The 24,357-nt window shown below is 35.9% G+C and overlaps 1 protein-coding gene across 1 annotated transcript in view; it reads left to right on the top strand.

The window, feature by feature from the left end:
• The window catches only part of ctnna2 (catenin (cadherin-associated protein), alpha 2), a 392,860-nt gene that overhangs the window by 49,350 nt on the left and 319,153 nt on the right, over positions 1-24,357 (top strand). The window contains exons 3-6 of the mRNA XM_026273010.1: positions 17,548-17,743; positions 21,577-21,743; positions 22,865-22,984; positions 23,814-24,080. Of these exons, the coding sequence (XP_026128795.1) occupies positions 17,548-17,743; positions 21,577-21,743; positions 22,865-22,984; positions 23,814-24,080 (750 nt within the window). The remainder of the gene's footprint in view (positions 1-17,547; positions 17,744-21,576; positions 21,744-22,864; positions 22,985-23,813; positions 24,081-24,357) is intronic.

Genomic DNA, 24,357 nt, shown 5'->3' with positions numbered 1-24,357 from the left:
CGACTTGCCTAGGTCCACTCCAACATTTGGCTTCCTAATGAAGGCAGTTACGGTTCTTAAATAACTTGTTATCAAGAGAGTATGGATGGCACCTATTTTCTAGTAGTTTGTTTTTGGCAGCAGCATTGCAGAAATGTAAATTTGCTGTTTTATAATTGAACAGTTTCTTTTTTTTCTCATAGTTGTGGGTATATGAGAGAGGTTTCTGGACATGCACAGACTCTTTTTATCTAGAATACAGACACTGGACAGATCTACAGCAGTTGGGTAAAGCCTGAGTTTCCTACATTTTGAGTATTTAACTTTTCATTCAATATCGAAACACGGGGAGAGGTTGGAAACCGCTGAATGGCATTGAAGTTAAGAAATTGAGCAAAAAGAGAAAATACTGACTAGTATTGTGTCTTAAATGTAACATTTACATTTAATCATTTAGCAGACGCTTGTATCAAAAGTGACTTACAAATGAGAACAATAGAAGCAGTCAGACCAACAAGAGAACAACAACAGTATACAAGTGCCATGACAACTCTCAGTTAGTCTAGTAAAGAACTCGCAGGCAGATTTTTTTTTTTTTTTTTTTTTTTTAGAATATAAATACACAAGAAAAGAAAAAGTAAGTGCTAGTGGTAGTTGGTTAAAGGCTGGCGAAAAAGATAAGTCTTTAGATGTTTTTTTTTTTTTAAATGAGTAAAGACTCGGGAGGTCATTCCACCGGGGCTGGGCAAAGTCCAAGGAAAGGTCCGTGAGAGTGATTTTGAACCTCCTTGGGATGGCACCACAAGGCGTCGTTCACTTGCAGAGCGCAAACTTCTGGAGGGCACACAAGATTTAACTAGTGAGTTTAGGTATGTTGGTGCCGTGCCAGTGGTCGTCTTGTAGGCAAGCATCAGTACCTTGGATTTGATGCGAGCGGCTACTGGTAGCCAATATAACCTGATGAGGAGAGGAGTAACATGAGGTTTTTTTGGCTCATTGAAGACAACCCTCACTGCTGCATTCTGGATCAGTAAGGAAGGCCCGCCAGGAGAGCATTACAACAGTCCAGTCTGGAGAAAACAAGAGCTTGGACAGGAAGTTGGTAGCATTACATTAAAGCTGCAATATGCGATTTTTGTAATTGACCACAAGAGGGCGCATTTCCAACAATAACAAAGGTGAAGCTTGATGATGCTATGAAGCAGGTGACGATGGGAGATGTCGTTTTTAATGCGTTTTCACTAAATATATTTTTAACAACACATATCCGATTGTATTTAATTGTACTGCCATAATCTCGGTCACCACACGTGATAAAAATCCTTACCTTAGTACAAAGAGCAATATAACTTTGTTTATAAGTGCTATTATTGAAATTGAAACAGTCCATTTGCCATGTTATGTTATTTTCTCACAGGTAACGTTATTGATAAAAAAATGCTACAGTGACAGAATGTACAGGCATGTGGTGTAATTCATATCTATTAAAATCATCTTTACTGTAACTATTACGTTACCTGTACAATAACAAAATAAATAATTGATTTGCTTACCTGTCTATCAATACACTCGCGAGAGCAGAGTCTCTGTCAAGTCCAAGATTTTCGCGCAGCTCTCTCCATCTCGTAAATGCCTGGCTGATATTTATCCTGTGACCATTTGACCATGTGACATTTCGCTGTGGTGGAACATCACATGGTCTGCACCGGAAACAAAGTATAGAGTGGACATTGCGTCACTGAGAGGCGACATTTCTTTTCCGGGACGGCCAGTTATTTAAAATCAGAATTTCTCTGAAATAAAAAATCTTTGGAGACTTTTGAGATATTGTAAGTACACAACTGGAGGAAATATATAACAATGTGCAAGTTATTTTCGGAAATTTTATTACAAAATTCCTCCATTTTGGAGCTTTAATTCTAAATATATTATTGTAAGCTATCCATGCTTATGCCTATGGAAATAATGTAATTAATTTAATTGTTTGTAAATATGCTTATTTCTGTGTTCAATCTTATATAACATTTTATTCACTTTTTTTTTGTCACCTCAGTTTAAATGTCTATGATGCTGCCACTGATTTCCACTGATTTTGTAGGAAGCTGGCATTTCAGAGTATGAACTCTTTTTTCTGAAAGAGATAGCATGACTTTTTTTAAGCATGAGAGAGAAAATAGTTTTTGGACTTGATGGAAGATTTTCTGAAACAGGACATATTCAGCTTCCACATGGGCGCTATAGCTCAGTGTATGTGGAGCACATGTGATAACCGCTAGGCTACGGCTTCAGCCATTTATCATGGTTTTGTCATCTCTACTCCTAATAGCCTGTTAGAAAAAGTCTTTGTAGTCCACTTCACTTTATGATTACAAACACTCTTGCACTCTTTTCATTTTGGTTTAATTCACTCATTTACATTTAAGCTTAGCTGGTAATGACTAAGCCAAGACCCGAAACACTAATTTGACTCATTCTGGTTGATTTTCTTCCTCTTTGTACTTTCCCTTCTAACTTCAAAGCTTGTCAAACTTAACCTTTGTGTCTCCTATATTAATGTTTACTATCTTATTATTTCAAGAATATCTTTATATATATAATATGGAATATTTCTAATATCTTCACTATAGCACTTTAACATTTCTGAAGTGAGTACTATAATGTTGTAAAGCATAAATGTGTTCAGGAAATTAGGTTTGACTATCTAAATGTGGCATTAAGCATACAATAGATTTAGGTCAACATACTGTACATATGCAATGCAGTATATCTGATACATGTTTATCAATGTTTACTATAGCAAGCATTTAGCAATCACCACAAATGAAGATGCCAGATATTTTTTCCTCTTGATCCTTGTACATTGAGTAATTAATGTGCTTGTCTGACCATTTGTGAGACTCTTCGATTCAATGTTTCTCCATTACCATTTTCTGTGCACTTAGTGCATTTACTGGAGCGGTGCATGGCATGTTAATTTTTGGGTAGACAGTGGCGTAAAATTTTCTGAAAGCTTGCTTGTCACATGGCCTTGTAGGCCCGCCAGTTTCAGTAAACAGATTAACTTGAGCCTGTTCATGGTTTTTGTGCTTGTCTGAGTTCATTCTAAAAGGCAGTCACTGCCTTATGTAAGCATTATGTTAACCCTTCCTGTGGAATGACATAGACGGGAATGTTCTCTCAGATAGTATACTATTGTATTTGTTAGTCTTATTTTTGAATAGCTCGCAGGCCCATTTGCAGCACAGAAGGGACATGATTTGTATTTAATATACTGTATATGATTGACTTTCCTAAGTCAAGGTTGTTCCTTCAGAAATCATTCTAATATGCTGGTTTGGTACTTAATTATTATTGATTATTATTGGTGCTCAATGATTAACAATGGTTAAATATTACATTTTAATAATATTGCAGTATTACTGTTTTCCCTGTATTTTTTTTTTTTTTTTTTTTTTTACAAAAAAATAAAAGTGGCCATGGTGAGCATAAGATACTTATTTCTTAAATAAATCATAGTTATTATTACAATCTTTAACAGATAGTGTACAATTTTGCGGAAGTGATGTCTCCATTGTCTCCTCAGAGAAAATACCCTTGATGCAGTTGTATCTTATTTCTCCTTTTCCTAGACAGGCTTATCTGGGCTGAGCAAATATGCTAACGGAGGGGATGGGGGCTCTAGGTGAGGACTGTTGCTTTTCTTAACTCATTTTAGAGCTAATTTATAAAAATTCCTCTTTTTTTTTTGTGCAAATCTTGCAGCATGTTGCATTATCTTGCCTGTGTGACGGCAAATAAAAAATCTGATCTCGGCTGTGATGGATTGTGTTCTAATTACGGTTTGCAAATCCAATTCTCAAATCACTGCACAATCTCAGTTACAACATCTCTGGGTGTTTGGGATGAGAAAAATATTGAACTTCCCTCTCTGACTTGCTAGCGATCAAGCCGATCAGGGAAATTAAAAGGATCGATGTGTTCTCCGGCTCCGTCATGTGCCCGCTCATTTGTATCAGTTTGCTCTGTTTATTTTAAAGCGTTTGCCCTTGTCTTGTTGAATATGAATGAATCAACTCTGGGCCCCTGTCAGCAAGCACAGAAGAAAGGGAGGGGAGGGGGGGGTACAGACAGAAATCTTGCTTCGCCATGCGGCAAACATGAAAGAAGGATGGGCAACAGGGGTAAGAGGCTTCCAAGCGCCCTTGCTCTTTTAAAACCCTTGACTGTGACTAACATAGAATTGACATGTGGCCACTGCATCGCTGCCTCATAATTCTTTGGAGGCCCCTGTGACACGCTGAGTCATCTGCCAGCCAGCGCTTCTCATGTAGTCTAAGCTCAAAGCGCTCACTAATACTGCTGCAGTTGCAGAATCTGTCTGGTCATCTTTACATCAACCAAAAATGCTCAAGCAACCTGTCTGTTTGAGGAAGGCTTTGTCAAGAAATGTGGATGTGAACATGCAGGATGAAAATGTCATCCGAGGATTATCAAAACCGCACACACACACACACACACACACACACACACACACACACACACACACACACACACACACAGACACACACATGTATTCAGCACTTGATTGGTTTTGGTTTATTTGATCAAAAAAACAGCACAGAAACTGTAACATTGTTTAAACATTGTATTTTATTCCTGTAATGGCAAAGCTGAATTTTCAGCAGCCATTACCTCAGTCTACAGTGTCATATTATCCTTCAGAAATCAATGCAATATGCTGATTTGGTGCTCAATAAATAATTAAAGCCATGTTTAGTTCCAACATATCAATTACTGCCATCAGGGAAGCATTATAGAGTTTCATTATGTAATAGCAATTGCTACAAAAAAATGATTTATACCTGTATCTAGGATTAGGATTTAAAATAGTATGTTTTTTTGTAACTGTGATGGTATTTTAATGTCTTTTTTTTCTCTTTTAATAATGTTGTTGTTATTGTGTGTGGTTGTTGTAGATATCGCTGTATGAAAACAGATGTTTTCACAAAAAAAACTGAAACTTTTGGAAGTACAAAAACATTAAACATACGATTGCGACAACATGTGGTTTTTGAACAGTAAGCTTGTTAATTTCTGTTCACCCAGCTTTCATTTATTTGATCCAAAGTACAGCAAACCAGTAAAATATTGAAATATTTTCCTAGCCTATTTAAAATAACTGTTTTCAATTTGAATATATTTCAAAAGGTAATTTATTGGGATTTCAAAGCTGGATTTCTAGCATCATTACTTCAGTCACACGATCATTCAGAAATAATTGTGTTATTCTGATTTGTTGCTCAAAACAACACTTATTATGATAATGTTGAAACCAGCTTAGTATAATTTTTTGATGGATAGAAAGTTCAGAAGAACAGCATTTATCTTAAATAGAAATATTTTGTAAAATGATGATCAACTTGATCAATTTAAAGAATCCTTGCTAAATCAAAGTATTCATTTTTATAATTTATTTTCCAAAAAATAAAAATTATACTGACTATAAGCTTTTGAATGATATTGTGTATAATGTTGCAAAAAAAAAATATTTCACATAAATGCTGATCTTTGGATCCTTGTAGTCATCAAAGAATACTGAAGAAAAAAAATTCTGTTTTAAATATTGATAATGCAAATCAGCATATTAGAAGGATGAAGGATCACATTCTGAAGGATGTGACACTGAAGACTAGATTAATGATGCTGAAAATTCAGCTTTGATCACAGGAATAATTTACATTTTTAAATATATTACAATAGAAAACAGTTATTTTAAATAGTAAAAATATTTCACAACATTACTGCTTTTGCTGTATTTTGGATCAAATAAACACAGGGTTGGTGAGCAGAGAAGACTTCTTTAAAAACATAAAAAATCCAAATACTGTTGACTGGTAGGCTATATAGATTATAGAAATTTTATATTGCATTGTTATATATATATATATATATATATATATATATATATATATATATATATATATATATATATATATATATACAGTATTGTTCAAAATAATAGCAGTACAATGTGACTAACCAGAATAATCAAGGTTTTTAGTATATTTTTTATTGCTACGTGGCAAACAAGTTACCGGTAGGTTCAGTAGATTGTCAGAAAACAAACAAGACCCAGCATTCATGATATGCACGCTCTTAAGGCTGTGCAATTGGGCAATTAGTTGAAAGGGGTGTGTTCAAAAAAATAGCAGTGTCTACCTTTGACTGTACAAACTCAAAACTATTTTGTACAAACATTTTTTTTTTTTTTTCTGGGATTTAGCAATCCTGTGAATCACTAAACTAATATTTAGTGGTATGACCACAGTTTTTTAAAACTGCTTGACATCTGTGTGGCATGGAGTCAACCAACTTGTGGCACCTCTCAGCTGTTATTCCACTCCATGATTCTTTAACAACATTCCACAATTCATTCACATTTCTTGGTTTTGCTTCAGAAACAGCATTTTTGATATCACCCCACAAGTTCTCAATTGGATTAAGGTCTGGAGATTGGGCTGGCCACTCCATAACATAAATTTTGTTGGTTTGGAACCAAGACTTTGCCCGTTTACTAGTGTGTTTTGGGTCATTGTCTTGTTGAAACAACCATTTCAAGGGCATGTCCTCTTCAGCATAGGGCAACATGACCTCTTCAAGTATTTTAACATATGCAAACTGATCCATGATCCCTGGTATGCGATAAATAGGCCCAACACCATAGTAGGAGAAACATGCCCATATCATGATGCTTGCACCTCCATGCTTCACTGTCTTCACTGTGTACTGTGGCTTGAATTCAGAGTTTGGGGGTCGTCTCACAAACTGCCTGTGGCCCTTGGACCCAAAAAGAACAATTTTACTCTCATCAGTCCACAAAATGTTCCTCCATTTCTCTTTAGGCCAGTTGATGTGTTCTTTGGCAAATTGTAACCTCTTCTGCACATGCCTTTTTTTTAACAGAGGGACTTTGCGGGGGATTCTTGAAAATAGATTAGCTTCACACAGACGTCTTCTAACTGTCACAGTACTTACAGGTAACTCCAGACTGTCTTTGATCATCCTGGAGGTGATCATTGGCTGAGCCTTTGCCATTCTGGTTATTCTTCTATCCATTTTGATGGTTGTCTTCCGTTTTCTTCCACGTCTCTCTGGTTTTGCTCTCCATTTTAAGGCATTGGAGATCATTTTAGCTGAACAGCCTATCATTTTTTGCACCTCTTTATAGGTTTTCCCCTCTCTAATCAACTTTTTAATCAAAGTACGCTGTTCTTCTGAACAATGTCTTGAACGACCCATTTTCCTCAGCTTTCAAATGCATGTTCAACAAGTGTTGGCTTCATCCTTAAATAGGGGCCACCTGATTCACACCTGTTTCTTCACAAAATTGATGACCTCAGTGATTGAATGCCACACTGCTATTTTTTTGAACATCCCTTTCAACTAATTCAACTAATTGCCCAATTGCACAGCCTTAAGAGCGTGCATATCATGAATGCTGGGTCTCATTTGTTTTCTGAGAATCTACTGAACCTACTGGTAACTTGTTTGCCACGTAGCAATAAAAAAATATACGAAAAACCTTGATTATTCTGGTTAGTCACATTGTACTGCTATTATTTTGAACAATACTGTATATGTAAATATATATATATATATATATATATATATATATATATATATATATATATATATATATATATATACAAAGCTCAAAAGAACAGTGTTTATTTGTAATAGATTTTTTTTTTTTTATTTTTTTTTTTTTTGGAATAAGGTAAAAGTCATTAGTGTCACTTTTAACGCTGTGGTTCTCAACCATTTTTACTCCAAGGCACTCTCTCTTCTCAGAATCAATACTGCGAGCACTCATGCTAAATAAAAGTTATTAATAATAATAATATTAAAACAATCTTACATCAAACTTCTGATTGGTAGTTCATACAGTTCTTGTTTCAGTTCTTTGTGTGATTCTTGACAATGTAGTTCATTGTGATTGAAGCAGGTAAAAAGTGCTACTTGTAGTCTCAGTTGGTCTCCATGTCTTAGTTTTGGCACATGGCATGAGTGCACTCACTCACACTTGGCATTTGCTATGTCTGCCTTTCATTGAGGAGATAACATATTCTGACTAAATCCGGTGGGTAAAGAGAAACAAGGGATTTTCTCTCCAGCCTCTTTTGGCAGGGCTCCACTCTTTCTGTGAGAGTATCTTTGACCTTCACCTCAGGTCAGAGCTGCTCAGGGAGGCTATATTGTTTTAGTGTTAGAGCGCTCGCTCACTCTGCTTTTCAATCAGGAATGATATTTATGGTTGTCCTTGTGCTAGTGATTCTGACAATGTCATTTTCACTCTCTCTGAATGGAATTCTGGAATGGAAATCTATCTGGGAATGGATTCTCAAAACACAGGAGGAGAGATGAGGTGGAAAGGAGATGCAACGTTGCGATGATAAGATAAAGAGAAATCTCTCTCCAACCCCCCACCCCACCCCCCTGAGTAAACCTGATGGTCTGCACATAGAATTGGTGGCTTCCCCATGCACTATGTAAAGGTTGTAGATTTAAATACATTCTCACTGTAGGGTTGGTTTGAGTATGATTCATTTTGGTCCACGGTTATATTTCTTATAATAATAACAACAAATCATTTGAAACACACTTTTAAGTCCACATAATGCATCTTTACACAGCAATTTTAAGATGATCCGTGCCTGCTCAAAATTCAGTGTAAAGATATGGCACATTAAAGACATTCTACATTATATGTTATGCCTGTCCTGACCCATTATCAAAAGTATACAAAGTATATCAAAATATACAATTGTAATTGGAGTGTAAATGCATTTATGGCACCTCTAAGAAGCATTAAACAGTCTAAGTAAAGACTTCAGAAGTGCTTCTGTGCCACTTTTGCAGTAAAATTGGCAATATTATGCAAATCCAAAGACAACTTGGTTGTTCTTTGTTTAATTCTGTTTTTGTCCCTTTTTCTTTACAATTGAAGTCTATGGAGCAGTATGATTTTTGAATTTGTGTAATATTAAAGTTAAAAATAATAGCATTTTTTTTTTTTTTTACCAGTTAATGAAGCACTACCTCCTTCCCTTCGGCAGTTAAACTAAAAACATTTTTGGTCAAAGTTTCAGTTAATACCAAAGCATTAAATTGTCGCTAGACCAGGGGTACGTTTCCCAAAACCATAGTTGCAACCAATGCAATTTCATATTGCCAACCACCTAAGTTGGTAAGAGGTTAGCAACTATGGTTTTGGGAAATGCACCCCTGAGCAGTAGGTTTAGACAACAGCCGGCATAAGTCTGAGCAGTATTGTGTTGTCCTTTTAATTATACATGACTGAATTCACTGGTGGGTTTCTGAGCAAAGGAGATCACTTGTGGTACATTTAGTATTATTGATTACTGATAAAACACAACCGTGGAGGGCTATGGACCCTGGAGAAAGGTCGGCACTGGTAGCTAGTGATGCATTTGAGATGGACTGTGGGTTTTATTGGACCTCATTTCAAGTTTTCAGGTCACTTACCACGCTTGGGGACTTTAATATGCTATTGACAGTTTTATCATGCCTAGACCCTCAGCTGTTCCACGTTACGCTACACTAAGCAGTTGTTTTAAATAAACGAATGTTTATTACTTTGGCTTACTGAAGTGAAATAACTCATCGTGTCTCCAGGCTGGCCATGAGCACGATTTTCAGGTTAAAGCGAGTCTGACTAAGCGTTAGACCTCACCGCATGGTTAGGCAGGTGCTTTTACACTGAGCTGTCACTCTTTTCTCCAGGCCACCTGCTTCAACTCGACATGCTATGTCTCTCAAATTGGTCCTTGGGACAGCTCAGGCACATGTGTCCCTATTCTTTCCTTCTGACTTCTCATCCCAAAGGGCTCTCCTCCCTTTCTTCTGTCAGCAATTTTTCCTTTTTCTCATTTTCACTGTAGGCGAAAGTCCCTGCCCTGTGTGGCAGGACGTCTGACATCTATTGAGAGCTAGAATTAGTGACTGAATTCTCACAGTGCTGAATCACTCTGTGGTCAGTTGTCTAACCGAGCTGTCAAAGAACAATCCAAATGTGCTAAATACTAGTTTAAATCTAGTAGAAGAAATGTGGAAACGTCACATCTCAAGACAATGGCTTGAAAGATGCCAAAAAACATTTATAGCTGCCATGACAGTTTGAAATTCTTCTGGTGGAAAAGACAAAGAAGCTTTGCATGTGTTTTTTTTTTTTTTTTTTTCACTAAATGCAATCAAGAGCAGTGCACATTAGCCACATTAGTGTTACAGCCATATCAAGCACACAATGGGTTAAGGCATGCTTTCTTGGGTGTTAAATAACAGTGCAAATACCAGTATATTAATAGCTGTAAGCAAAAGTAATTAATCTTGCATGATGAATTAAAATACTCTCCTCCCATACATTGTGCATCTGAAATAGATACTCCTACAAAAGCATATGCAGTGAAGTCAGCCACAAAAAAAAAAAAAAAAAAAAAAAAGCCCAGGCAATAGTTTTTGACACCGAAAGAGGACTTTCACTGGTGCAAGCTGTTAGTAAATCCTTAATGTTCTTATTGATTGATTATACTTGTCAAAAAGGTTAATGCCATTTTACATGACTTGCTTCAGTTTTCTCCAATGCACTTGCTGTAGGTCAAGTATTGTAATGTGATGCTCAATTCAAACAGTTTCAACTTGTCCTTGTCTGCCATTGAGCTTTTAAATTGCAGCCATTAATTACCAAACAGTTTCCATGATTTACCATTGTGAGGCCTATTGTGGCATTCAGATAGTAGTTATTATATGATATTCTGTGTGAATAAATAAATAGTGCAACAGAAATCTTTCTATCACTTTGCACATGATATTCAAAAAGGCTGGTTGGCTTTATTGTACTTTTTGTTTATTTTATTATGGGCACACCATTTTACTTTGCACTCACATACGCACACACACACACACACACACACACAAACACACGCATACATACACACAAAAGTGATGTGTGAACACTCTCCATTACCTTTTTTTTTTTCTATCCCGTTATTTTCTTCTTCTCTATAACATTTTTGTGACATTTTGCCTTTTAAAGAAAATAAATCAGAAGTAGTAGGAGTGGCTGTGTCACTTCATTTGTCAATTTAGCTTGAGGGTCTCAATTAGGTTTCCCAACTCAAGCAGACTTCTTTTATCCTCCATGCAGGATTACTGCCACCCCGTGTATTTTTTTTCTGACACCATTGTGACTTGGCTGGTACAAAAAGAGTATTGTTTTTAAGTTCCAGCACAGGGGGATCTCACACTTCTCTCTGTTAGATTGAGTCTTTCTTCAACTTGACATCCTTTACTGTTAATAGCGGTGATTTTGACATGGGTACCGGAAACACAGTTTTAGGAATGTTCATGGGGAAATAATGAGCTTTCCCATGCCACTTTCAAACAGAAAAAAATAAAAATAAAAATAAAATAGAAGTATATATATATAATTTATTTAATTAATTATTTTATTTTTATATTTGAATGAGTTTTGAAATGCAATTCTTCTTTTTATCACAGTTTTTTTCCCTGGCACTTTTGAAAAATATAATGCATCCTTGTTGAATAAAAGTATTAATTAAAACAAGTTTAAAATGTACAATATCTTATGTTAAAAATAAATGGAGAAAATATACATATATTTTTTTTTGCATTTTTTTGTATGAGGCGCCGTGTAGGATTTAAATCAAACTTCGCTTATCAATACATACATAAAACACGTGCATATACACCTATAAATTACTTGCATATACATGCATACTACTGAATGTTCAAAATACATATATAAAATATATGTGAACACTTATATGAAATCGATACCAATACATATAATGTTAGCAATGTATGCATACACACTTGTGAATAACTTGCGTATACATATAAACTTGACACGTGCATACACCTACAGACACTCACATATACATATAAACTTGATCCGTGCATATACACCTATTAAACACTCGCACATACATATAAACTCGATGAGCGCATACACATCCATAAAACACTCGCGCATACATAAACAATAACATTTACTAACGTATACAGTTCAGTTCAGATGAGAAAAAAATATGCATTATATTGTGTACTACATTTATATATGCGAGTGATTTCATATGTGGATGTGCGGGAATTTTCAGTATAAACGGAAGGCATTTCAGTGTAAACGGAAGGCGTTTTGTGTAAAAGGAAGTCGTTTAAGTGTGTACGGAAGTAAACTGTCTATATACTGCATTTGCAATCATGGACCGGGATTGTGCTACACCTGAAGCATTTTGCGGAATGTTCATTTTTCGCCCACTATTATAAGATCAATTACCATCAGTTTAATCGAATGCGATGCCTGCTCACCTGCAGTCAGAAACACAATCTGAATCGCGCACTTTGTTTCGGCCTTCGAGACCTGGCATACAAAGCATCAATAACACGCAAACGATGCGATCATCCGTCGGCGAAGTTCACGGACCATGATATCATACTCGTCAATGGTAAAGTAACCAGCAGTTTCGATCTAGAAAAAGTTGAGAATTTCACTTCTATGCAATCTTCACGAAATACCTTCCAAACGCTATGCAAGTTAACATTACACACACACACACACACACACACACACACACACACACACACACACAGAGAGTTTAACTGCCTCCAGATAAAAAATATAAAATCTGTTCCCAGCCATTTTCAGAATTATAGATATCAAAGTGTTTAAGCTATTTATACAGAATCGGAATATCATAATTTCGTAATATATTGAGTATGTTTGCAAATATTTTAAATAAAACGGCAAAAATAAAATAAAAGCGATCCATGTGTCATTCAGATATATCGTAGCTGTGTTGTCACATGACAAGCATGACGTGTCGCCATGGAAACATTAAGGCGGTACATTCAAAAATAACGGTCGCCTAAAGAAACTCACGCTGGGGCTCAGCTAGAATATTTTAAACTCATGTGCGAAAGGGTTTTATTTCTGAACATGGCTAAGCTCAAGTGGGACTGTGACTTATTTGGGGACACATTTTATATATTTTTTAACTAGAGGCAGTACATTTTACTCTCTCTGTGTAATTTGTATAGCTTTTTGGAAGGTATTTCGTGAAGATTGCATAGAAGTGAAATTGTGGAATTCTCACCTTTTTCTAGATCGAAACTGCCAATTAACTTAGGCTACTGCTGGCGAGTGTGATATTATGGTCCTTGAACTCGCCGGTGTTATGAAATGTTCAGTGTCTGAGATATTTGGTGTCATTGAGAATAAAGAACTACATATAAAGACTCGTATGCAGTAACAACTATTTAACTTTTTTTTTCTCCTTAAAAAAGGTTTCACATGGAAGTGCATGAGAGCCTACAGTTCATGTGGAGCTGCTGTTTGTTTGTAATTAATGTATATGTTACAAATCAGCAGAGTTTGATACTTGCACTTCTGCCTGTTATTTTGTTCCTAGTTTGCAGAAGCTCTTCTAATGGGGGAGACTCATTCTCAAGTTATATATGAGCCACTACTGCACACATACACGAAGACATGGGTAAACCTTCTCAGAATTAACTTTAGTTTTTTATTATCTGATGCAGGGGATGGTGGAAGTGTACTTTATCAGTGTAATAGTTAAACATCATATGCAAAAAAAAAAAAAAAAAAAAAAAAAAAAAAAAAAAAAAAAACCTTGTTTGATACAAATGTTGTATTATTAACCAGTTTTTAAGTTTTACTACATTCTGTTCCTGAAATCCACACTTTTGAAATCAAGATAATCAAAGGTAATCAAATCAAGCACAACCTAATAAAACATGTTTCGTGAATAAAGGGTATTGTAAAAAAAAAGAGCATGGTCCGTGGATAATTAATCTCAAAGTGCACCACAATGCAGTATATGATTAAAGACAAAAACAAAGTATATAAAGACATTTTACAACCTTTTTTTTTTAACTATATAGTACATTTTATCTACTAAATGTATCAGTTTTGGGCAAAAAAATAAATAAAAAATATAAGAATCTTCCAGTTCATGTGTGTGTGTGTGTGTGTGTATATATATATATATATATATATATATATATATATATATATATATATATATATATATATATATATATATATATATATATATAAAACATTCAGCTTTCGTTTTGTTATTAAAAACTTTTTTTTTGAATGATTGAGCAAACGATTAGGAATGACACAGATCCCTGTCCATGATTGCAAATTTGGTTACTTCCATTCACACTGAAACGCCTTCCGTTTACACTGAAATTTCACGCACATCCACATACGAAATAATATATTTTTCTCATCTGAACTGTATACGTTAGTAAATGTTATTGTTCATGTATGCGCTCATCGAGTTTATATGTATGTGCGAGTGTTTAATAGGTGTATATGCACGGATCAAGTTTATATGTATATGTGAGTGTCTGTAGGTGTATGCACGTGTCAAGTTTATATGTATACGCAAGTTATTCACAAGTGTGTATGCATACATTGCTAACATTATATGTATTGGTATTGATTTAATATTAGTGTTCACGTGTATTTTATATATATATTTTTGAACATTCAGTAGTATGCATGTATATGCAAGTAATTTATAGGTGTATATGCACATGTTTTATGTATGTATTGATAAGCGAAGTTTGATTTAAATCCTACACGGCGCCTCATATTTTTGTGTCACTTTATAGTTGAAATACTTCTATTTGTTTTATTTTATAGTTTTGTTGACTTTTGCCAAATCATCTTTGAAATATAATGTGGCAGTGCAACTTTTCTTTTTTCACTGGACATTTTGTTGACGGCTTTGACAGGACTGTGGGCGTCTCCATGGAAACCCAGTCTCTGTTTGCTGATAAAACTCCAGGAGTGGAGTGTGTCTCCAATTAGACCAGAGCTGTCAGATGGACTTGGAGGACTTTGCATGAGTTGCAGTTGTGGTAACAGTTGCAGTTGTCTGTCTCTTAAACATTGTATCTTAAAACTTGTCCAAGTTTCACCCACAATTTAAATGACTATTTGTTATCAAAATGAAGCCTCACTTTGCTTCATTAAAATAAATAAATAAAAAGTCATTTGTTTTAATGAGAAATAGATCATCAATGCATTGTATAGACATTACACAAAGCAGTTTTAGAAATAAATATTTTGATTTAACTTTGCATAAATATTGATAATAAATGGGTACTAAAAAGTATTTTAAAGAAATACTAAATTAAATGTATTTCAGTAGGTGGCAGCAAGTCCCTATCATTCAGTCATTAATTCTACTGATTCATTCAGGAATGAAGTTTATAATTAATATTTTCAGCCCTAATAAATTCTATAATGATTATAGTATTAAGGTGCCATGGTATTTACATTTCAAACTTGATTCTGTCCATAGCTGCATTCTGCAGTCATATATTTTTATATTCTGAGGCAACTGTTTCCCAACATAACTGCCATAGTTTCATGTAGGAATCTTTCATCTTTTCTTCATGCTGAGGCCTTGCTGGGGTTTGCTTTATGATAATGATAGTCTCAACTGTGCATTTATCCCTAATGTATCATCTGAACTTTCTGAACTCTCTTTCTGAACGGAGAGTGTTAGATTGAATACCATTTCTCTTGTTTCTGTAATAAAGCTTAATGTAACATTTGCTGGCAATAATAACTGTTATGCCTTGCATTAGCTTTGCTTTGCAAATTTATTTCAGTCCTTTGTCCCAATATCTTGGTTTTTATTGTGATTAACCCAATCTAAGGTGAATTTAAAGATCACTTGCTATGTTCTCCTTTAAAAGTCAGCTATATCATTTGTTTTGATTAAACATCTCTTAATGTAATCCAGTGTTATTCTGTGCATCAGCTTTGGGAATAACTGTGATAAATGTTCAGGCAAATGGGGTCTTAAGGTTTATCATCTGTATAGGCTGAGTTTGGACAAGGAACTCGAGTTAGTATAATTGTTGTACCATGGTAATTACATAGTGTGGGTGTCCTTGAACACACATTGCCCTGGGAGAACGCTCCCAGCAGAACCCTGCAGCAGAAAGTGAAAACCAGCCACTGTTTTATGGACCCTTTGAGAGCTTAAAGCTTGACTATTGAATGAGTAACTATACATCACAGAAAATGTTTCTTAACAGCGCAGGGTTTTATTAGGAGTATGTAGATCTAGTCGTGTATACAAATATGGTAAATTGCCAGAAATGTCTGCAAGGCAAATAATCTCTTCTGTCAAACCCTTATGAAAATTAACCACAGTTTTACTTAAAAAAAAAAAAAAAAAAAAAAAACTTAATTTAATTAAATTGAACTTAAAATTTAATTAAATTATTAAATGACAATCAATTGTTACGAATGCACACAGGAAACGAGAGATCCAATCGCAGTATTTAATGGGGAATCCAAAATCACATCCAAAAACAGGCAAGATGTCATAAGAACAAAATCAGTCAAAAACAAGAAACAAGAAAAACACAAGAGAACATGAGAAAGCCGGGTGACGGAAAACAAGGACTCCATGAAACAGATAAAAACAGACCGGTTTATATAGACAGGTGAAAACAATGAAAGTAGAGATAGCTGAGTGCAATTAACAGGTGTGCAATTAACAGTGATGAAGGGACAAAGGCTTTGTGGGAATTGTAGTGCCTGCAGTGGGGTGACTATGGAGAAGTGAGACCACTAGTGGAGACCCAGGGAAACACAGACCAGACACTGTGACATCAATCAGCCAAAAAGCCATGGTTACAACACTTTTACTATAATAATATCTTGGTTTAATTTCTCAAGTGAAGCATATGTGTGTGTTAATTAATTAATTAACTAATTAATTAATTATTCTATATTTTTTTTATTTCACATTGTCACCAAATTTGGTCGAGTTTGCTGACCTCTGCTTTAAATATCATAAAAACAATGAAAAAAAAATAGTTTATTTTATAACATTTTTATGTTTCTTTATTCATTATTTCTTTCTTTCTTTCTTTCTTTTTTATTATTTACTTTTTTAATAATTCATTGGAATTAAACTCAAATATATGTCCTGACTTATATTTGTTCAACTAAACTAAATTGTATATATAAACCATTAAAAGGTTTAGATTTGACACTTAATTTGCATGGTGCTGATAATTCCTGTTTGGGTTTTAATGGGAAGGTTTAAGGGGACACTTGGGCTTTGCTCACACAGACGTGTCCTTGCGGTTGATTGCATTTTTTAATTGTTGGTCTGTTTATGCGTTTACTGAAGATGTATGTCTTTGATTGTTGTGAGCAGCCTCTTACCTGTTCATAATTCTGAAAGCAGCAAACAAACCCAGCAGTTTTTCTGACCCATTGGTTTAGAAATAAACAAGCTCTGACTCAATCATGCTTGTGTTCATCACTCATTATCATTAAAAGTGTCAAATGACCTACGTTGCTAGACTAGCTTTATATTTATGCAGCTTTGTCCAAATGTGATTTAAAAACCAGCCTTTTGGTAACTTTTTACATCCATCTTCATCTGTGACTCCTCTCGTCCACAGGTGACCACCCTGGTCAACACCAGTAACAAAGGCCCGTCCAGTAAGAAAAAGGGACGCTCCAAGAAAGCTCATGTGCTGGCTGTGTCTGTGGAGCAGGCGACCCAGAACTTTCTAGAAAAGGGCGAGCAGATTGCTAAGGACAGCCAGGACCTGAAAGAGGAGCTGATCGCAGCTGTAGAGGACGTTCGCAAGCAAGGTGAGCAGCCTTTTATCACCCTGAGATACTGTCCCCCCAAAAAACTGCTGCTTATTTGTTCCAATGTCCCACCAAGCAACCAAACATGTACTTATATTAAACTTCCTAGGATGGTGTGGCATAGTGGCTAAAGCTCTGTCTGTTAGTTCTGTTTGGCTTCTTGAGAGAGGTCATGTGGGAACTAGTGAGACATCTTTCACATTATCTGACCCTAAAAGAAACTAACATGCCAGTTTGCTGCAGTTTGTAGACAACTAAGCTAGCGTTTTCTTTTCCTTCTTCACCTATAAGTCCAGCCTATTATTTACAGCCCATATCTGGCAGCACATTACACACACTCTCTCTCTCTCTTACCAAGTTTTCTCTCCTTTCCTTTCTTTAACGACTTGACTGAAGTTAGTGTTTGCTCAGCCAAATTACCTCTATGAAAATGGCAAACAGTTATTGATGGTGTTTCTCACAGCATTTATCATCCCATAAACACAGCCAAAGAGCAATTATGAGCTTGTGAAGGAGAGAAAAAAAGCCCCCAAAAGCTGAAATGTATAATCTGTCATTGTATCGTATTAATAATCATCTGTTTTCTCTCTGTTTTTTGTTTTTGTTATGTTTTTGTTTTGAGGACTCTTTGATGAGGTAATGAATGTGAAATCCTCATTTAATTTGTTTAGTTTGGTGGTGGATTCAATTACTTGCTAATATAATATTAATCGGAGTCTGTGGTGATTCTATTTCTTTGTCTTGGTATTTACATATGAACTAATTCAGAGGAAAACGAAGAAGAAAATCAGTTTAAGAGAACCCTACAAATTAATGTATATATATATATATATTAGTCTTCTCACAGTCATGGGGAACCTTGAAATATTGGGAAATTTTTAAATAAGGATTTCCATGTAAAAGTCATGAAATATAATTATAATGGTGCATTGCTGTCATGTAATGCAATATTACTTCCCCCACTGTATTTATAAATAATAATAATAAAAAAAAAAGAAATCGTACTTATGGTAGTATATATTTTTCCACGCCGTGATTTTGTCAAATAAGACATGTTCCTGGATCAACATCTTCTGATGATCCTCGATCAACATTATCGTCCAAAAATATAGATTAGTCCAATCCCTACCTCTAAACCTAACCTTCTCCATAATTTATTCCTAAAATCAGTGGGAAATGATAGCTGATTAACAAGGGTGTAGAAACACCTGATCCTGACTGTAAACCTAAAACTGACATTTCCTCAAAAGTTATATCTTAACTCTGATTGGTTGATTGGAATGTTGTTCCAGGATCAACAAGGATGTTGATCCAGGAACATGTTGTACTTGGTGAAATCACGCTCGCCCCAGTCATATCCCTGTTCACTGAGTTTTTAAAGTAATTTGTGGTGAAAATACACAAGCATTCTCATATCTGCAGAGAAGGGACTGGAACACTGACAGATGGAGACTAAAGCCAAGCAGCAGAATGAAGTGTGTTAAAATACTCTGCGTGGACCATTAGCAAGCTGACCTTTAGCTGGGATGAAGTTAATGAACACAGGTTGGGCATAATGATTCGAGTGACTTACCACTCCCAAGGCTGACCGTCTGTTGCTCAGTGAGAAACAGGGGTTAAAGGACAAAGACAATAATTAAAATGAAAATTAGAAATCAGTCTTTTTGATGTAGTTGTCACTTGTGTCCCCCAGTTATCGATTTACTCATTTAATGACAATGAAAAATAACTTTGCGAAACTTTCAAGCTAAAGACAATTAAGCTACTAGTAGTCAATTATAAGACCAAACAACAGACACAAAAGATCTATGAAACACGGTAATTGTTTTTACTGTTGCTAGCTGCTAATATGACAGTATTTAAAATAAGCTGGCAGTTTCTCACCCTTCCATGTTAGGTCTTCAAAACAAAACTAAAAATTAAGTGCATTTTGTCCTGTCCAACTGGCGGTTAGTTTTTACTTTATTTAAGTTGTGACAATCCCAGTGGATGTTGTATAATGAAGCTTACAGTTCCTCCTCATTTAACAAAGCAAATTGTTGTTCATGTAAAGTAGATAGAAAACATTGACCTCTTTCGAATCATCTTGCAGGTCAGAAAAAATACCATTAATATCTCTGCATGACCGTTGCTATACAGTTTCTGTCTTTAGAGAGGAAAAGTGTATTTTTGTGTGTGTGTGTGTGTGTGTGTGTGTGTCTAAAACGTTCAAATTCTCTCTTATCAAGCAGCATCTGGAAGAAGGCTGGCTGTCAACATTGTGTCTACTAGGATGATGTCTTCTCCATCTGGTTTATTTAAGTCAGGAGAGATGAATCTACTGCCCTTGATGCCACACAGTTCTGTTTGTGTGGTTCAGTAGTTGGTAGATAGAATAACAAATTATTTCAGACAGGATGAGGTGAATGGTTTGAGTTTACTGTATACATGCTTTTTTAACTTATGATTCATTTTCTCTGGAGAAATAAGCACTGTACTCATTAAATATTGACTTGGGTATCACTAACACTCACTTTCAGTTATTCTAGGTCATCGGATGTAATACTGTCCGGAGCTTTGAAAGCAGGTTTAAAACAGATTTTATTTGTAGATTTTGATTTCTGGGCCGTTAGTATGACTAAACATGATTGCAAAAATAAGGATTGTTTCAAGCAGCTTGGATAAGGATTTGTCTGAATATGTATGTCCTTTTGACTTGGTTAAATTGTATTGCGGTATGAGAGAGAGAGAGAGAGAGAGAGAGAGAGAGAGAGAGAGAGAGAGAGAGAGAGAGAGAGAGAGAGAGAGAGAGAGGTAGGATGGAAATGAGATTATACCTTCCGTGGTAATCCGTGAATGTAGAGCTGCCACAAGAATGCACAGAGCCAGAGGACAGTGCTGACATTTCCCCTGTAAAGTGGAGGGGCAGCAGCGAGGCACTGTTAAGAATAGCTGGCATTCTGTCGTTTCAGTTCAAAGTGTGAGAGAAGCAGCAGAACACATACGTACTCTAAAGTACAGCCGTATTTGTTATGTGCACGCACGTGTTCACCCACACAGAGCCAGTACAGGCTTAAAAAACAAATATTCTCGTTCGCTCTTTCCCTAGACTCTGGGAAGTCAGTCTGCCACAATGTTTCATCTCTGTATGTCGTTCCCAGATTCAGTGACATTTGCTAATGTCTCAGTCTGGCCTTTTGTAAGCTTTCATTAATCAACTCTGTCCCGCCTGCAGCTCCTGTTCAGATGGAAGGTGGGAGTCCACTTACTGTAGGGTCATTAATAGATTCTGTCAATGAACCTTGAGACAAATCGCTGATTTCTATTTTAGCAAGCATGCCACAGTAACATTCTGGCAGTCTGAATCAGTTTTAGGCCTAAGTAATATACATTAATACATAAAAAATGCTACTTTTGACAAAAAGAGTACTTCATAAATGTTCTGGAGGTGCATGGTCATCTAATACTGTCAGCCACAGTGGAAGGGTATTAAAGTCATCACCATGTCTTTATTATGTCTGCATACTGAGCTCTACTTTTGCGGTTACAGTTCTGAAAAGTAAGAATAGGAAAGTGCAGATTTCATTCACAATACAGTGTGACATAAAACTGGCACATTGTTTCCCAGACACCAGCACCAGTTTTTTTTTTTCTTTCTTTCACTAATGAACACCCTTGGCAATCTTGCCTGTACTTGCAGTTTATTTCACTGGTTAACAGATGCACAGCTATTAATAAACCATCGACATGTCCATGCAGCTCTATTTGGTTCCGAATTAAAAATGCTAGACATGCTCAAGGGATTTGCCGTGTGGTAGAACTCGAAACATATGTTGTTTTGTGTCTGTGTGCAGGCGAGACGATGCGCGTGGCCTCCTCAGAGTTTGCGGATGACCCATGCTCCTCTGTGAAACGTGGCACCATGGTCCGGGCCGCCCGTGCCCTCCTCTCTGCCGTCACTCGCCTCCTCATCCTGGCTGACATGGCCGACGTCATGAGGCTCCTGGCTCACCTTAAGATCGTATGATCTCTTCTTATTCATTTCTCACCATCCATTTTTAGTGCAGTTTATTTGTGAAATGAATAACAATTTATCTGTCATTAATAATAGTTTTCTTACATTTATTTTGATTTTGATTTGTTTGTTTATCATGTCATACAGCCCTACTCTCAACTAACCACTTTAAGCATTGTTACTCCTTAACATTTACACTTGTACATGCATTAACCAAATTTGTGTTACCAGTGAGAGCTGTCACATGGAAAATGTATCTTTCATCTCGTCATCTTTCTTTTCCTTTTTCGTTTCGATTGAATGTTCAAAGCTGCTTCGCTGCAGTTGGTCTTCACCTCTGGTCACCATCCACCGGCTCTGAACGAGCCAGACCTGCCTCTCAATTGTTTCGATATCCAAGGAGACCCATTCTAAGGCCACAGGAAGTTATATTTATTATAGTACAAAGAAGCTGTCTTTATCTTGAGTCCTGCTGTTTATTTGCATATCACATACCGCTGAAGCGACAATGTCTTAGCATAACTTTACGAAAGACTTAAAATGCATAAATAATATTCTCAAATATCACTTCTCTTGCCTCTGGTCATCAGTTAGGCTCCATATTTTGCATTTGTATTTATGGTTTAGATAACTCTATTTTTAGCGCTTTTTGCTCTTATGCATTCATTTTCACACCCATAATCCTTTGCTTTTAGTTCCACTATTCTATTTTCTTTAGATTTTTTTTTTCTTTTCTCACTGGCACTAAGGCAACTAACACAACTTATTTTTTTTTATTTTATAGTTTAGGGTGTTCAAACCACTTCTTTTTTTTTTTTTTTCAGCGGCCTTACTGTTATATAACCACTAAACATATTTGAGAACTAAGATCTGTAAAACTTGAAGGCTGCAAAAGGATAACTTTTAGAGTGTAGGATGTGGCTGAGAAACTTTTAAATGTCCCACAAGGGACTAAGCACCTCCATGTTCTTCCGCTAGTCTCATTATGGAGAGTGAAAGCTGTCAGAATTATATGTGCCCCAGGAGAACCAATAGTAAGCACTACAAAAGTCACTCAACCACATCAGTTAAAGTGCTTTATGGATGTTTCTATTATCTTTCATTTTATGGATGATGTTGGTTTACAGGTGGAAGAAGCTCTAGAAGCCGTCAAGAATGCCACCAATGAGCAGGACTTGGCCAATCGCTTTAAGGAGTTTGGGAAAGAGATGGTCAAACTCAACTATGTTGCTGCTCGCAGACAGCAGGTATTATTAAATATACAGTCGCATGGTAAAGGATCTCTCAATAGTTCCAAACAAACACTGTCCGAATAGTTTTTAAGTTGGACAAATGTCAGCAGCATATACAGATCAGTTTTCCGTAAATATTAATGCATTTGTTGCATTAATCATGTTTTCCTTAGTTCAATTTTGGAGGTAAGAGGGATGTCTCACATAACTTAGAATACATTTAAAGTATTCATGCATTAATTCATGCATTTTTTTTTTTCATTCTACTATGGTCATAATTACTTATCCTAATGTTATCTTACGTAGTTCAAGTAAAGATGCACAATAAATGAATATGAATAAATGCCAGCAACCAACTGCACTCAACAAACTTTTTATTATGTATCGAGGTGGAGGGCAGATAATAGTTTTAATTTAATGGGCAGTCAAAGTTCAGGGTTGAATAATTGGTTTAGCCTAAGAAACTTTTATATTTTTATAAACACAAATGGCTACAGTTAATTTGATGTAAATTTAAGCCATCTGACATCTGTCTGTGGTAGCTATAGTGATGTGTCGCTTATGTTATCTAAGTACTATTAGAATTTAACTAGAAATGTTCTAACAATAAAACAGTCAATGGTCAAATGCACTTACAATTTTATATATATATATATATATATATATATATATATATATATATATATAAAACTGCGTGCTGACTATTTGCATAAAACACAAGACGGTTATGTTTTAAATAAATATAAACATTAGGAAGAAAATTGGATGTCTGTCAGTATATTATATCTGTGCATTCAGTCTTAAAGTGGCAGGTCTGAAACAGATATTTGTGTGTGTGTCCCAGGAGCTGAAGGACCCTCAGTGCAGGGATGAGATGGCAGCGGCTCGAGGGGCTCTTAAGAAGAATGCCACTATGCTCTATACTGCCTCCCAGGCCTACCTGCGCCACCCTGACGTGGCTGCTACACGTGCCAACCGCGACTATGTCTTCAAACAGGTCCAAGAGGCCATAGGGGGCATCTCCAGCTCTGCCCAGGCCACTTCACCCACCGATGAGAAGCACGGGCACGCTGGCATCGGCGAGCTGGCCGCCGCTCTCAATGAGTTTGATGTGAGTACACTCAGGGTTCAGATATTGTTCATTGCAGCATATCCATCTGTAAAATGATGCAGTTTGTTAACTGTTTTTAAAACGTTTTAAACAATCTCCTTATGAAAGTTATTGTGTCAACTTTTAAGTATGCCATTGATAAATCGTTGTAGCCCCTGTTAAGGTGTAAACACTGGCTGTTTGGTGCTTTGTTCAGGAAGTCTAATTAAAAGGAAGTAAATTCACAAAATTGGCCAATAAATAAATAAATCTAGTTGAAGAAGTTATATTTTTAAAA

The sequence above is a fragment of the Carassius auratus genome, chromosome 1 (genome assembly GCF_003368295.1).
Source record: "Carassius auratus strain Wakin chromosome 1, ASM336829v1, whole genome shotgun sequence".
NCBI classification, from domain to species: Eukaryota; Metazoa; Chordata; class Actinopteri; order Cypriniformes; family Cyprinidae; genus Carassius; species Carassius auratus.
Note: the sequence above shows the minus strand (reverse complement) of the source record. Positions and strands in the feature narration are given on the sequence as shown.